We start from the raw sequence: 16427 nt of genomic DNA, 5'->3' as shown, positions 1-16427 counted from the left end.
GGGACCCACCCCTGTGGGATCTTGCAGGTCCACCCTCTGCAGCAGCTTTAGTCTCCAGACCCTTTTTCACTCTTAAAAGCTCTTTAGTATGCTCAGGAGTTTTTATCTGGGTTCCCTCTCAATAGTACCATACCGGAAATTAAAACTGAAAAATGTTACAATATTCATTTAAAAATAAAAGCAAACCCACTGCTTATTAACATGAATACTGTTTTGAAAAATTAACTTTCCAAAACAAAAAAATTCATAATTAGAATGGCACTGACATCTAGATCAATGTCTTTACTATGTGGCTTCTGCAGCCCACGTGTTGCAACATGCCATTGTGGTTGAAAGACGTGAAGAAAATTTGGCCTCATGCAGGTTCTGCAGTCGGGAGGAGAGAGGACCGTGGACACACCACCCCAAGCTCCTTAAACAAGACAGAACAGCTTCTGAATGCACTTGCCAGCCACTGACCTGGGGATTGGCCCACCAAATGTGGGTGGAGGTGACAGTCACTTGCTGTCTTGCCGTGGGTAGTTAGAAAGGCATGTGGGACATAGCCCCACTAATCTGTTGTCTACACCTCTTAGCCAAGACTAGACAAGAGAAATAAATGCTGCTAGTATGCCACCACCTTTGGGGGTGGTTTGTTAGCAGCAAAACTGACAACAAAAGGGCTGGTGATTCAACACCTACCAGCTTATGGAAATTTTGAGCCAAGTTACAAAAAAAAAAAAAAGAAAAAAAGAAAAAGAGAAAAGGCTAATCTGGGCATTCATTAATTTGGTCATGGGTAAGGTCCAGAAAAAAAAATTCTTCTCCCTGGATCTTCTCACGCAAAGCACTGGTCCCTGAATAAATGAACAGTGTCCCAACATGAAATATCAACACGTCTGGCACCATCTTCCTCAAGTTCTAATGCGCTAGACCTGTGGGCCAATTTTCCCACCATCTGTGGGAATACTGGTTGTGCCACTTGCACAACCTAGAACAAGCAGCTCAAACCTACCCCACGGCCAACTGGACCACAGACACTCCCTGACCCCAGGCCACTGGGACAGCACAAGGACCGCAGATGGGTAGAGGACGGGGGGATACCCACTGTCCAGACGACCAGCCTGTCACTGCAGTGAGTTGGTTCTGTGCCTGGAACGGCTGTAACTAACGGCATATCAAAGGCTAACTTATCCTTTGTTCGTGGCGCATCCACCGAGCTCGTCCAACCCGATAAGCAATTTCGGTTGACAGCTGTGGCAGATGTTTTATTTAAAATTTAGGTGCATACATGACACAGACATTAGATAGCGTCCACGTTCCATGACAGAGGCTGTGACTGCTGATATAACAGCCTGGATTTGTGACGTGCCCCACACGCTAACACTTGTACCCCCGGAGGGACACCAACAGCCGTTTCTGTTCGGAACAAAGCTGGGTGCGTTCAAGCAACACCAATCGTTCTGTGTTCAAACACTTTTCAAGAACCAATTCATAGTAAACTCAGCTGATGTATTTATAGTCCAGTCTCACTGTCACAAGAATGTCCCACGTGCGGTCAAGATGGTGAACACCCCTGAGGGGCAAGCAGAGGGCGCGCACTGCAGCTACGTGGGGGGCTCTTAACTCACTGCTGGGACCCCCCCCTTCAGCGCTCACTGACACGTATACACGCCAGTGAGCACGAGTCCTGCGTGTGACGCAGTATCCCATGTGGGGACCTTTTTAAGTCAAAAGTGTTGGGGTCCACACCGTGTCCATGGGCAAGGCCGACGTCCGGTATTATCTGGTCAGCATGCCAACCCCGAGCCAGCAGTCCCCAGGCTCGTGCAGGGCATGGAGGGTCACTGTCCCCATGCCCCGCACCCAGGCTTGGAGGGTCACTGTCCCCATGCACCGCACCCAGGCTTGGAGGGGTACTGTCCCCACGCCGACCGCCTGGGCATGGAAGGGCACTGTCCCCATGCCAACCACTTGGGCATGGAGGGGCACTGTCCCCATGCCAACCACTTGGGCATGAAGGGGCACTGTCCCCATGCCAACCATTTGGGCATGGAGGGGCACTGTCCCCATGCCAACCACTTGGGCATGGAGGGGCACTGTCCCTACACCGCGCACCCAGGCATGGAGGGGCACTGTCCCCAGGCTGACCGCCTGGGCATGGAGGGGCACAGTCCCCACGCCGACCACCCAGCCGTCTCAGTGTCCCGTCAGGTAGTCCTGTGTGGAGTCGGAAGCAAATGAGTCCACGTCCTCGTTGTCCGAGCTGTCACTACTGCCGCCGGCGGCCGGCCCGCCTGTGAGGGCGACGCGGGCATAGTCGTCCGTGTCGATGGACTTGCAGAAGTGGATGGCGTACTTCAGCTTCTGCGCGAGCACCTGCTTGCAGCTGTACCGGGGCAGCTTTAGCAGGAAGAAGCAGGTGTAGGACTCGGGCAGGAAGTGGTCGGGGGGACTGTACTTGTCCAGCACCTGTTGGCGAAAAGAGCAAGGTGATCATGGATACCGGACACCCAGGGACAGACAGACGGCTGATCATCACGCCGATCCGCGATGTCTGCTACTCTCCACTCACAGAATTCATCTCCTCCCGGCCAAGAAGAACAAAGTATCAGAAAACATAATGTAGCCAAGTTTTAGAAACAAAAAGGAGCAACTCATGACTTCCAGGGACTTGTAACAAATAGCAATGGGTGACTGTGATGACCAGATCTTACAAATCAGTGCTGTGCAGAGGGTGAGATGGCTCCTTCCGCCCTGAGGGGGACCCTAGCTGTCCTTGATGCCGCCCGCCTACTTCCAACCATTACAGACTGAGGTGCGAGGAGCCAGCCACCAGCCTTGCAGAGAAAAACTACCCAAGTGCTCAAGGCTCTCTGAGAGCTTCCGTGACCCATGGGGACAGCACACCCTCCAGCCTAACCTGCCCCACATGGCACTGCTACCAGAACAGTCATTTCACCCGGTGACCCGTGGGCAAACAGCCCGTTTAGGACTGTTGGGCCCAAGTTGGGACTCAGCTGCTGCCAGTCTGCCGGATGGCTGTCATCAGAGAGCGGCATTTCTCAGTGATTCACTTGATTCAACTAGAGTCACAAAAGTGCCTGAACCAGGTGAGCTAGGGTACAGGAAGCAGGTGCTGTCACCCGAGACCTGCAGTCCTGAAGTTCTGAGCCACCAAACCAAAATGGGTGTTTTCCAGTTCTCCCCGGAAAGGGGGTAGCCACACCTGGATGACGAAGTCACGGCCGCGGAAGTCGGCGATGGTCCTGGGCAGCCGCGTGCGGCCCCACACGAAGCGCAGGAAGAGGGAGCGCTCGCTAGTGGACAGCGTCTCCATCACCTCCCAAAACCACTGCACCAGGGGTGCGCCCGGCTCAGTCCCCTTGTACGTGGCCACCGACTTCAGCAGGTGCAGTGGGATGTCCGGGCTGCCGCACACCTGTGGAGACAGTCAGGCTGGCACTCGACCCCTTTCTCTCCACGGCCTGCATGTGGAGGACGGTGACAGGCCCGAGAGCAGGGGCAGGAGGGGGGCCCCACATGTCTAGCAGCCCACCCCAGGAGGAAGGCATACGCGCTCCCTGGGTGTCTCAGTCCCTCAGACTGAGCTGGGACTGACTAGTGGCACTGATTCGGTGGGTCACCACGAAAAGGCCGTCCCCAGGGTGTGGCACATGGCAAGACCATACCATTGTCTCCAACTCGTATCCAGTGAAGAGAGAGAGCAGGGGGACAGGCACGACTCGGGCCATCCCCTCGCGAACGGCAGCCACTTGCTCATCAAATTCATGGAGCCTAAAAGGAAAAACTGACTTTGCGTTTCGACCTTCTGTGGCAGAGGTCTTGTTCTTGCTCAGACCCGGCCTGCCATGCAGATGAGCGAGGTGTGGACTCCCAGCAGCCCTCCTGATTCATACAGACCAGCACACACAGGTGACCAGCTCAGAAATAACTTGCAGCCACACTCCGTCCTTCCCAGGAGCACCACAGTCACACAGCATCAGAGCCCAGCCGGGCTGCCCCATGGGAGAACCCTCTGCACACGTGTGCCTTCCGGGCCCTCATGACCAGTGCCTTAGGGCACCAGGCAGCATCGGATGCAGGGGACAGCTCAGCACAGGACACCTGCCAGGACGACCCTTGACCAGAGCCCAGCCAGCACAGCCGGCCGACCTCCGGGGCCCTGTCCCCAAACCAGCCAAGTTTGGGGGTGAAGCCCAGGGGTTACGCTGCATGGACTCAGCCGTCAGGTGGGGCTGCGATGAGCCACGGGAGCTACGGGTGCCACAGCTGACCTGCCACACAGCAACGAGGCCTCAATGCTGGCATGACAGCCATGGGCACAGCGCTGACCTAGGAGAGGTGACAGGTCACACACAGTGTGACCTCTGCTGGGACAGACCCCAGCACCGGGGAACTCTATTCCCTCGGTGTGCCTGCCTGTGAGCCAGGAATCTCAGGTGAGGACAGTAAGTCCTCTGACCCTGGTCACAAAATCAGCTCTGGGGACCATGGTCCAGTAGCATCTTACTGCACATGACACTTCCAAAAACACGCAGCCACCACGCAAACCATCCGCTGTTCCTGCTGCCCCGAGTCAGAGCGAAGGGGCCAGGTGAGCACACACCTGTAGTTTATGGCCAGCCGGACATACTCGGCTCGGTTGTCCAGGGTGATGTGCGTGTACTTGGAGCTCAGCTGGATGTCCTGGCCACTGGCACTGGGCACCGTGAAGGGCAGGCTCATGGCCTCGAACTCCTCCGAGGTGGCCTCGTTGTCACGGATGTACATGAGCCCGGGGATGAAGTCTTTATCCACCTTTCAGGGGAGGGGGCCTGTGTGTTGATGAGGGTTGTCCCTGCAACCCACGCCCCAGCTCAGAGTGCGGGACCACGGTCTGCCCGGGGCAGACCATGCAGCCGCCAGTGCATGGCACGTGCCAGACCATGGAGGATAGCGGCAATGGGAGAGTCTGTAATTCAGGGAGGGCCTTAAAATTAACCACTGAGACGGCACCAACCCTGTGGTCAGGACACCCAGTGACAGGCAGCCCCTGGGAGGGCCTGACCCACAGGGGAGATGGCGAGCTCTTGTCTCCCACAAACACAAAGCACCACCCAACAGACAGCCTAGTAAGTTCCGGAAGCACTGGCCTGCACCAGCAGCCTCATCGCCTGGACTGGCTCAGGCCCTGTGGGTCGCCCACACTGCCCGCCCCCTCCTGGTCGTTACCTCACTGAGGTCGGCGATGGTGAGGCTCATGCCAGCCAGCTGCTTCCAGACGGGCTCGGCCAGGCTGAGGCTCAGGGGACTCCCGGTGCGGATGGCAATGCCCAGCAACACACCTGCTCGTTCCAAGCACAAGTGACAGGGGACATTGGAATGGGTGACACAATACCTGGTTCATCAACAACACCACAGAGACTGGATCCTCGGAGCCTTCTACACCAACGCTGCGCAAACTCAAGAGACTTACATTTGTCCTATCCTAACCTCACTTTTCTTTTTGTTCCCAAGGACCAGGTTTTTGACTCTTCTAGTCTTTCCACCGTCAGCTACCACTCAAGCAACAGCTGGGGCTTCCCAGAAAAGGCGGGGTCTGGGCCATCTGCCAGGACCCCTCAGCTCTGACCCGCAGCTCCACACGCACTCAGACCCCCTGGGGACAGAGGCACCTTCGGGCCCTTAGCCCATCCCGGCAGCCGGACACGGAATACCATGTCTATTGCCCCCCACGGCAGAGCCCACACCGCTGACCACGGGCACACTGCTGGTGACCCCACACCGTGCCCACCGAGGAAGCGGAACATGTTGGTGTGCACGGGCGCCCGGGCAGCAGGGCTGAACAGGTAGCAGTCACGGTTGGCCCCCGACTCGTCCCTCCCGTTGGGCGTGACGATCAGAAGGGGGGTGAGTCCATTCTGCAGCTCCTCACAGATCTCAGCAATGGACTCGCTGTAGCCGCCACCGCAGTCGTCCACTGACTCCCCTGGGGAGGATGGTCAGGCTCAGTCCCCCCATCAAGCCCGCAGGAGCAGCCAGGCGGGCATCTGGGCTCGAGGCTCAGGGACCGCCCACCTCGGGGCCACCCGCCGTGCCCTGTGCACATGCTCTCACCCACGAACTTGACCTTCCAGACGCGGTGAGGCAGGAGCAGGCTGTCGGGACTAAATGAGCTCATCTTGGCGCACATCTGCCCAAAGACAGACTTGGTCCCATCGGGGCCCGCTAGGCCGCCTTTGCTCCTTGAACGTTTGACCTGGAAATAAAAAGGACACCGTGCCTGCCCTGGGACGCCAGTGGGCACTCACCCCCTGGTGACCTTTCATGCCGGGCCCAGTCACCCACACAGCAAGCAGCACCCTGGCACTTAGCTCAGGCTCTGTGCCCACCTGGGAGCGCTGTCTCGGCCACAGCAGAACCTGCCTCCTGACCTTCCCCACCTGCACGGGCCCACTCGACCCTCGGGGTCCCTTGTCTACCCCAAGTGCGACCACTTTTCCAACTGCATTCCTCCTCCTAGTTTACAATTTGCAAACATGCCAGACAACGGCCCACCAGGCCCCCACCCAGCGTGGAGGCAGCCACCCGATGCGGGCAGCCTCAGCTGTGACCACCCGGAAGCTCAACCTGAGACAGGGCGAGATGGGAAGGTAAGGAAAAATGGTTGTGAGAATGTACTTTTACGTTGACTCCTCCAGCTAAAGTCTCACCTCCTTAACTTCTCAGTGACTATTAGGCCGAGTGTAAAACAGCTAATTCTCCTTACTGCACAAGTGGCCACACTCAAGACTGAAAATCCAAGAATGATGTCAATAATAATAAGAGTTCCCTCAAGAGCCATGCGTTTGGCTGCAGGTTCAGAAAGGTCACTTCATTAATGCTCACAGCAGCTTTCTAAGGACCCCAACACCTCGGAGGAAGCTGAACTACAGAAGGAAGAGGGCTGTGTCCCTACATGCAGGACGAGACACAGACGCGCCTCCCACTCAGACGTCACGCCACCTCCGTTCACAGCGCCAGTTAACAGAGACTGATACTGTCACTTCTGCGAAGGAACATGGCTCTGGGGACACAGCTATGGCACTGTGGGGGCAGGTGCCCACGTACTGACTGCGGCTACCTATGGACAGTAGGAATACAGGGGATTTTAATTGTCTTTAACCTAAATTTTGTCATTTTTCAGAAATGAGCATGCATAAATTCTGCAGTAAAATTAAAATTTGTTTCTGTGCACAGATATTCAGATCCTGTTACAAAGCTAAACCAAACTCAAACAAAGAAAACCCTCCAGGAATGTGGTCTGTGTTGGGTCCGTCCCGAACACTGCACAGGCGGCAGGAGAGTGTCCCCAATGGGTGCCTGAGGCATCGTGCAGTCTTAGCACATGTGGGAAGGGACGCCTCTCTTATCATGGCAGTCTGTGCTCTCTTTGGTCAGAAAAGCCATTCCAGTTCCATGTCGCGGAGGACGCTCAGGAGGGTGAGAGCCTGACCGACACACAGTGCACACGTGTGGAAGGGTGTCTGTCTGCCTCTGAAAATGCCTGACGCAAACTTGTCTGTGCTCCGGCCCTTTTGTTTTCCCAAACATGCACTGAGCGTTTTCATGACATGAGACCCAGTGTTGGGTCGAGGAGGAAAGAGGCATGCTGGGTGCCCGACATAAGAGACAGACAGAACTGCGCCCAGGGTGGCAGCCAGGTCCTCGAGGCACACGGCTGCTAAAAGCCCTGGACTGAACTCCCGTGTCAGGTCGCTGGCAAGGACCCAGGAACACCCTGCCACCTCATCACGTGATCCAAGACCAAGAATTCTGGGCAAACCAAAAGGATGCTCCAAGGTGTGGAAAGAAAAGCTTTTCTGTGAACCTAATTAAAGAGCTCGTTTGTTTGTGGAAGGGGATGACTGACCTCCGGCTCAGCACTGAACATTCTGACGTCACTGAAAAGCCACTTCCATCAGCCTGGTAACATGTGCTCCACAACAAACGACAAGCATTTATATCTTGATTAAAATGCCCCCAAGTACAAGTCTGGGGAATGTCTAGGCATAGAACCAACATCAGGGCACAAGTCATGTGTTCACACCAAGGTGCGGGCACAAAGGGCTTGTTCTTCACGCCGTTTCCGGTCCAGGAGGCAGGGCCAGTTCCCCTCGCACTTCAGATGTCAAGTGCAGGGTGCCTCTTGTTTGGACTGCATTTTCTGACTGGGAGCTGAGAGACACTTGGCAGCAGTATAAATTCCAGGGCGGTCTATTTTCCATCCTTTGATTACGGCCATCAGACAGTACTTAGTGATTCTGGCTCTGCAAGCCACTGGAGCAGGGGGACGGGGACTGTCACCACCTACAACTCAATGCTTCCCACCTGCCCGCTTCTCAGAGCCTAACCTACGGGGTGACTCACCGCTGCTGAGCGGCCCTGCTGTAGCCCAGAAAAGGGGGCCCAGCCTCACAGTCCCAGCAGAGGACTCAGGCAGAGAAGACTAGGACACGGCAGCTAGTGGGCACCAACGACCCCACAGCCCAATGCGCTGAGGGACAGCAAGTCACAGCACACACGCACTCCACATCAGCAGTTGTCATCATTGCAGTGGAAACCTGGCCCATTTTCACTTTTCCTTGTGCTTCTGGGTTAGGCTTGCTACCTCTGTTATAAAGAAAGCAGTGAGCTCCCTACCTGGAGCCCCCCCAGGTGGCACGTGCTCCTCCCCACACTGCAGGGACAAGGCTCACAGCCCGAAACCACCGTGTCTCAGAGCGCCGGGCACGCCCATTACCTGGATGCGGTTCAGCTCCACCACGGGGCCATGCTGGCGGTCTCGCACCATCGTTGCTTGTACTACTTTTCGGAAAGCCACCTCCTAAATCGTGACAGACAGAATTTAGAATCTGATACACAAAGAATTACCCACAGATAAATCATGCCCAAGTTTTGTTTAAAGTCTTCTCTTCACAAAAGTCATGTTTTCTCAAGAATGGGCAACTGCAAACTCTTTTTCAAGTCCTGATGCAGCCCTGGAGCAGTGGCCTGGCATCGCCGCGCAAAGCTACGTGTGGTGCTCTGGCTGCCCGGGCTCTCTGCCGTGGTCGGCAGGACGCTGGGCACAGAGGACAGGGGCCAGAGCCAGGCTCTGAGGAATAACCAGATACCACCAAACCAAAAGCCCACTCGTGGCAAGGCTGACGCTGAACAGTAACTGCTCAGTGTTGCTGTCCCGATGAGGGCCCCAAACTGGCAGCAGCAGCTGGGCCAGGCTTGGGGTGCAGACAGGGACAGCAGTGGGGGAGGGGACACGTCGGCACCATGCACTCAAAGGAACCTTTGATTCCCAGGGCAAAGGAGGCAAGCAGAGGGCCAGGCCGGGCATGCAGGCGACCTCTGCCACCCAAGCCCAGGACACAGGCCAGCAAGACCTGGTGCCGGCCCCTCAGCTCACAGCCTGCGACGCCCTGCGAGGAAAGGCCTTTCCCCTCCCTGCCTAGTAGCACCTCCACTCTGAGGGGGAAACACGGTGGAAGGAATCAAATTCACTACTTGTTTTTCGTATCAATTCCACGTGCCCACTTTTTCCTGTTCCCCGTCATCAGCAAGCTCTGTCACTGCAATCCTATTGCTGTCCCTGAGTCTCTAAGTCACAGGAAAATAAAGCGTGCGGGCCACACAAGCTGGGCAGAAACACTGCCAATCCTACAAAACCTGTTCGGACAGGACTCCAGTCATCTACGTTCTACTTCATGAAGAAGAGACTGCACACATCACAGAACCCCACTCGGGATCAGCGTTCCTCAGTCCGGCCGCTAGCATTTGCTCTCATGAATCCCCCCGCCACATGACTGGGCCTCTTCCAGGACATCCTGTCCAGCTGCCTGCTGGAAACTTGATGACTCCCAGGAACGGGAACCCCAACTCCCGAGCCAGGCACCCATTCCTGGAAAGCTCAAGTTATTACAAACGTCAATGGGCTAGAATCTGTGTGGTGACGTTCAGCTGCCTCCTTCATGAGTCTGTTCACAGTGAAATTGGCCGTTGACTAGGGGTCTACACACTGCCGTACAGGACTGCTGTGGCCGTGGGGGAGGTGGAGGTGGGACACAACCTCGTCATCCTCCTTCCTGCTGCCAGTGGCCTCTGCTGGGAAGCCTCAAGGTCAGGCAAGCAGGCGCCTTGCCAAACGGGGGCTTAGCTCTGCGGACCCCCCGACCACCTGGGCAGGTGACAGATAGGCAGTGCGAGGGGGAAGGCAGCAGCAAACATATGCTGCAGAAGGGAGGCCACGGGGGTGCCTGGCACATGCACCTCGAGGCTCCTCTTCGGGGCCCTGGCGGGACTACAACGTAGCGGAGATGCCATGTGCCCGCGTTACTGTGAGTACCTTCCCCTGCGATATCAGGATCCCACGCAGAGCGTGGAAGCCCACGGATGGCCCGAGCCCCGCATCGTCCAGGGCGCCCTCCAGGTCAAACATGGGGATGCAGGGGCAGAAGAGCTCGGAGACGTGGTGCAGCAGCAACAGCCGGTTCCGCAGGGCCACCACCGGGGTGTCCTGCAGGTGGTTGTACTCCATGGGGACCTGAAACGAGGCCGCACTCAGGTCCTGGGGCCCAGGGCACAGGCGGGCCAGTGTCCCACATGGGCTCTGAAAAGTTTTTCCAAACACAGACAAGTCCGGACGCCTGCACTCGCTGAGTAATAGCACTCTGGCCACTTCGCCACGTGCGGCGTAACCCACTAGTCTAAGACAGACATTTACTAAACAGCGTGTGCGGCCTGTATCGGAATGCCTTGCACAGTTCCTAAGATTCGAATGAAGGTGACGCACTGATACACGTACACTGTTGGGTGATGGACACCCCTGTAAATACTTAAGGAAAGAGTGAAGTGTCATGTGGCACACACAACTCAATACACAGTAACTGTCACAACCTGACACCCTGCACGCAGCCCCCCGGGGTCACCCAGCACCAACCTGCACAGGCAGCTTCCCAGCGCTGGCGGGCTTGCTGGTCGACCAGGCGAGAGTGTGTGCCGAGCCACAGGCCACTCGGTTGACCTTCTTACCCTGCAGGGCAGCCACCAACCGGGGCCTCTGAATGGCATTTGTTGTTCCGTCTCCCAGCTGTCCCTCATCATTGTCGCCCCACGTATAAACTTCACCTAAATGGAGCGAATTTAGAACAAGAACTTGTACACGAGGAACAATGACTGCACAGACACCACTACCTTCCATCACAAACAGTCAGCACTGCCCTGCCGCTGGGTGCTGGCTGCGTGGACAATGACCTCATTTGTGACCTGAAGGTCTCTGATCACAACATTCAGAGAGTCTTGACAGCCCCTGGGGGCCCACATGCCTTTTCTGGTCTCAAAATCCAACAGTGTTTGTTCACAGGACAAAGCAGTTCTTAATCAGAACAAACAGCATTGAAACAGACGGCAGTACCCTTAACGACCCAAATGATTTCCTATGTTTAATGGAAAGTCCGCGAGTGACCAAGCCTTCAACACAGTGGTGGCCTGAGTGGGATGAGAACCCAAGCAGGGGACAGAGAAAAGGCAATGATGGGACATCGGTCACTCCATTAGGGATAATGGGACCCAGCTTCCCTATAAGACAAAGGAGTTATAAGTGTGGCAGGAGAAAGAGCTAGAAGGAGCCAAGTGGTACAGAATGGGGCTTGGGGCCCCAGTGTGCACCAGAGGTGCACAGCAGACATATACAGACACAAACACGACCACGACTTGTGTGCCGTCCCCACACACGCTTCCTGGCTCCACCCACTGAGAAGGCCTGCGACCAGGGGCAGTCCAACAGCTCTGAGCACTCCTACCACGTCTGGTCTACAACAGCCCTGTCCTCCAGACACCAGGCTCCCTGGAAATGGTCACAGCTACGCTCGGGGCCTGGAGAGTCGGGAGCAGGATGGAGTGTCCTGCTGTGGCAAAATTCAGTTCTGTGTAGGACTGAGGTCCGGCCCCTAGCCGGCTGTCAGCTGACAGTGAGCCCCAACTTCCAGAAGCCACCACACTCCCTGGACCCTTCCCGCCACCTTCAAAGCAGCGATGGCAGGTCAAGACCCTGTCACACTTTGGAAATCAGTCCTTCCTTTTCTCCATCACATCTCTCACTGATCTGCTGCCTCCTTTTCTGCTTTGATCGGTCTGTGATTACACGAGGCTCAGCCAACAACCCAGAATGACATCCATGTCAGAAAGACACTGATTAGCGATCTTGATTCCATCTGTAAAGTTCATTTTCTACTGTGCCGGGGTCTCCATGACCCCCCAGGTTCGAGGTTTGCTAGACCTCCCAGGACTCAGCGTGCAGTCATCCTCAGAACTTCGATTTATTACAGTGATGGGACAAAGCAGAATCAGCCAAGGGAAAAGGCACACGGGTGACATCCGGGAGAAACCACACACAGGTCCTCCCGGGGGGGGGTCCCTCAGGATTCACTTCCCTCCCCCAGCAGCGAGTTGTGACAACACGAGCCGCCTCCTGTACCAGAGACTCGGTGCCCAGGGTTTGCATGGGGCTGGTCACGTGGGCACCTCTGCCTGGCTCGTGCCCACGTTCCAGAGCCCCGAGGAAGCAGGTTTCAGCAGAGACCACGTGGTCTGTGCTCACGATCTAACACAGAGAGCCCTCCCGAAGTCCAGATCCCAGGTGCCAGCCGGGGGCCGACCCTGCAAGCAGACGCTGTGAGGACGGCAGTCTCGGGCCTGCGCCGTTAGCTCTTTTCTGCACAGCCATGAAACGTAACGTGTTCAGGGTGTTGGCACCAGGGGCTGAAGATGACGGGGCCAGAACCCTGCTGACAGCACCCGCGTCTCAGGGCGCAGTGCACATGCCCCCTGGCTCGCCCATCACCCTGGTCAGACGGCGTGGACCACCCCCACCTACCATCCTCTGTGCAGCACACACAGTGGAGGGAGCCGGTGGCAATGGCAGTGACTTTCTTCCCCTGCAGCCCCTGCACCTGCCGAGGTCTTCTCACGTGGTCGTCGGATCCGTGGCCCAGCCTGTGATAGTCGCCTTTGCCCCTGCACATGAGGAAACACGCAACCCAGGAGTTCAAGGCCATGTTACCCACCACCCTGCCCCACCCGCCTGGCACAGGCACCGTGCTTCAGGGCACGAGTCACAGCCCCCCGGACAAGTCACATGTCGATCACAAAGGGCAGGTAACGTGAATGTGGCAGGATCAAACAGGGTTGCGCACCAGGTGTAAACAGTGCCAGATTTGGTTAGGGCGACGGAGAACTGGGACCCACACTCCACCTTCACCACACCGAGGCCCGTGAGGGAATCGATCTACAAAGCAAAAAGGTTCAATCAGACTCACTCAGTCAAGATTTCTGCTCAGGTTATACCCACATGGAGACGGAAATAAATCTAATGGAGAACTCTGAAAGCCTCACCCGTGTCAAATATTTATTACAACTTAAATGTCATTCCACTCAACCAAGTAAATGTTCTCAGGAGCAGCAGGAACACGGGGCTGTGAGGGCACACGTGCTGACAGAGGGCCACCAGCCCGCACCCCGTCGTGTCACTGAAGTGGACATGTCAGGTTGAAGGGCAGTGATCATTTCCCCCAAAATTCACTCTCCCAGCTCCATTTCTCTGTGACATGGCAGCCCCCGTTCCACACTCCCTGCACATGTCTGCCCTCCAACCCTCCAGACGCTGAGGCCCACGGAGCAGGGGAGGCCTGGCCTTCAGACACGCCCACTCCACCTGTCCAGGTGAATCCAATGTAACAGCTGGCCTCCCTGGGGGTCTTACGGGGCTCACTTACCTAGTCATGGTCTATTCTCACCCAGGAAGCTTTGCTCCTGTGACCTGAGACTGCTTTCAGACTTGAGTTCTCACATTTGAACTTCAATTAATTAAACCCTAATTCTCAGTTTTTCCTCACCCCACCTGTCACAGGCACATCACAAGTGGCCCCCACCCCCAGCGCCCCAGTCCCTGAAGGTGCGAAACATTTGTTGACAGGCCTCCTGAGCGTGAGAAAGTTACAACAACTTCTAAGTGTGGGAGCCCTAAGTAACCCAACCTGTGGTGAAGTGCTTATGCTTGTCGGGCAAGAAGAACAGGGGGACACAAGACCAAGGACACAGCCCTGAGCCCTGGGCTCTGAGCAGCGCACACCCAGGAGGCCAGTGGAGAAAAGGGTCCCCACAGCCAGGTGCAGTGTGGCCTCCAGGCAGCGTCTCCTGCACTCGGGCTCCGGGCTGCACCTGCCACAGCCCTTCTCTGTGAGATACTGTGTCCACACCCCCATACAGAGGCCACTAGCCACATGCAGCTCCTGAGCCCAAGAAATGTGGCTGTGATGGTGAGGGAAAGAGTCCTAATTTTACCCTTAATTGACTTAAGTTCAAACTCAAACAGCAACGTGAGGCCAGCAGCCTCTGGATGGGGCAGTGCAGCTCTGGGAAGAAAAGCCACAGTTCCGGCCAGGCTCCTGTTGACCTGAGGGGCAGGTAGTCCCCAGGGCTGCCTGTACCCCCTGAGGGTCTCTGTCCTGCAGCTGCAGTCCCAGAAACCAGGGACAGGACGTGAAGCACAGACAGCTTCTGGTCGTCCTGCACAGCACCTACACACCCATATCCATGACAAGTCATGTCACTCAATGGCCCTGACGTGCCAGCACATGGCCTAAACTCACCCATGAACTTAACCTCCGTCAACTCCCCATTCACAAGACAAAACGACAGTCTGCTGAATCAAGAAACTGCCCAGGGTCACGCAGCTTGAGTGGGACCAAGCGATCCAACCCCCGAGCCTGGGGGTCTTGGGATGTCCACCTCCAGCCTCTGAACACTGACAAGTGTGAACACCACCACCCTTCTCTGCAGACAGGTTTCCGCACTGCATGAAGCCACCGGCTCTGTGCTGCCCTGCCAGGTCATGTGACTTTCCAGGAGCACAGGCAGCCCTGAAACATTTTAACACCTCCAGGCCTTTCACTCACTTTTACCCAAATACCCATTACGTGTCCTGCCAAGGAGGTAAAGGTGAGGTTCACCCACTCCTGAGAAGCCGCGGTCGTAACGCAAGACAGGGTGTAAGCTGAGACTGGTGCTCCGTGCATAGTGGCCCGAGCTGTAGACCTCACTGTGGTCCCGGGTACAGCAGAAAAGGTGCCCTCTCCCACCGCAGAAGCAGAAATACCTTCATGGGCACTTTACAGCCATCGCTGCCACCCCTGCCGAGCTTGCCGTAGTCCCCATCACCCCAGGACCACACAGTGTCGTCATCTGTTAGGCACAGTGTCTGGGCGTCCCCACTGCCACAGGCAACGTCAACCACCCGGTGGCCTTGCAGCACCTCCACCTTAGAGAAAAGGGACATCCAGGTCACTGACCACAACAGGAAGTGGATTCACCCAGGTACAGGTGTCGCCTCGCTTGGATTCTCTGTGTGCGGTACCTGTTCAAGTGTCTACAAAGAGTGGTCGTTACAACAATCCCATCAGATGACAGAAAACCCTTCACCTATTCAACTACAAGCATATCAACTATAGGGGGCAGCAGGGAGCCCTCCCACCCCGTGTCCCAAGGGAACCCTCCCACCCCAGTGTCCCCTGGGAGCCCTCCCACCCCAGTGTCCCCGGGGAGCCCTCCCACCCATGTCCCCGGGGAGCCCCCCCACCCCAGTGTCCCCAGGGAGCCCTCCCACCCCAGTCTCATTGTGGTAGGCCTTCTAGAAGGCAAGGCCCTTGGCTAGATACTAAGTAGTACTTACCAGTATAAATAAAAGGACATTCAAGTACTGTCACATTTGAATGACCCATGGAATACATGCTGAGACGGTTTTTCCACCCAAAATAAAACCTATCTGTAAATAATGGGGCTATGAGCACCAACCCTAAAGCTAAAAAGAATCTGCAACAGGAAATACTTTTAACTATTAAAAATTATAACGCCAACAGCAATCTGCCCCCCAGGTCCCCAAGCACAGCGCTTTCTCACCAGCTTTGGCTTTAACTGGTCCTCACTGTCGCTGTGCCCCAGGCGGCCATACCGGCCTTTGCCCCACGTGTACAGGTCCCCGGCTGCAGTGACACAGGCACTGTGGGCTCCACCAGCAGCAATGTCAACCACCTCAACGCCTCTCAGAGACTCGATGACACGAGGGCGGTCACATGGACTACAAAAAAGGTCACCAAACACAACTGAGATATAGTTTAATCCCCAAACATTTTTAAATATTAGGCTTTCAGTTTGCTGCTCACTTATTCAATGTCTGTCACTCGACATCCTTCAAATCAATTTTTAAATCAATCAAAAATAGTCATTCAGTACACCTGAAATCTATGTAATTTTACTAACAATTGTCACCCCAATAAACTTTAAAAATATATATATGTATATATAGATATACACACATATATAAATATATATAAAGTGAAAGCAAAACAAAGATATTC

The 16427-nt window shown here is 55.7% G+C and overlaps 1 protein-coding gene across 3 annotated transcripts in view; it reads right to left on the bottom strand.

Moving 5' to 3' along the window:
* Positions 1 to 1226: 1226 nt before the first annotated feature.
* The window catches only part of HERC2 (HECT and RLD domain containing E3 ubiquitin protein ligase 2), a 154079-nt gene continuing 138878 nt past the window's right edge, over positions 1227 to 16427 (bottom strand). For all 3 annotated transcript variants that reach the window (XM_019753190.3, XM_019753191.3, XM_019753192.3), the window contains exons 80-93: positions 15970 to 16147; positions 15170 to 15331; positions 13209 to 13300; positions 12890 to 13029; positions 10955 to 11142; positions 10361 to 10558; positions 8765 to 8848; positions 6100 to 6241; positions 5777 to 5971; positions 5215 to 5327; positions 4610 to 4800; positions 3672 to 3777; positions 3209 to 3421; positions 1227 to 2451 (exon numbers count right to left, since the gene is read on the bottom strand). In XM_019753190.3, the coding sequence (XP_019608749.2) occupies positions 2179 to 2451; positions 3209 to 3421; positions 3672 to 3777; positions 4610 to 4800; positions 5215 to 5327; positions 5777 to 5971; positions 6100 to 6241; positions 8765 to 8848; positions 10361 to 10558; positions 10955 to 11142; positions 12890 to 13029; positions 13209 to 13300; positions 15170 to 15331; positions 15970 to 16147 (2275 nt within the window). In that variant the 3' untranslated portion in view covers positions 1227 to 2178. The remainder of the gene's footprint in view (positions 2452 to 3208; positions 3422 to 3671; positions 3778 to 4609; positions 4801 to 5214; positions 5328 to 5776; positions 5972 to 6099; positions 6242 to 8764; positions 8849 to 10360; positions 10559 to 10954; positions 11143 to 12889; positions 13030 to 13208; positions 13301 to 15169; positions 15332 to 15969; positions 16148 to 16427) is intronic.

This window comes from Rhinolophus sinicus, chromosome 13, assembly GCF_057876585.1.
Source record: "Rhinolophus sinicus isolate RSI-liver-muscle chromosome 13, RSI-T2T, whole genome shotgun sequence".
Classification (NCBI taxonomy): Eukaryota; Metazoa; Chordata; class Mammalia; order Chiroptera; family Rhinolophidae; genus Rhinolophus; species Rhinolophus sinicus.
The sequence above is the reverse complement of the archived record's forward strand: the minus strand, read 5'-3'. Positions and strand labels throughout refer to the sequence as shown.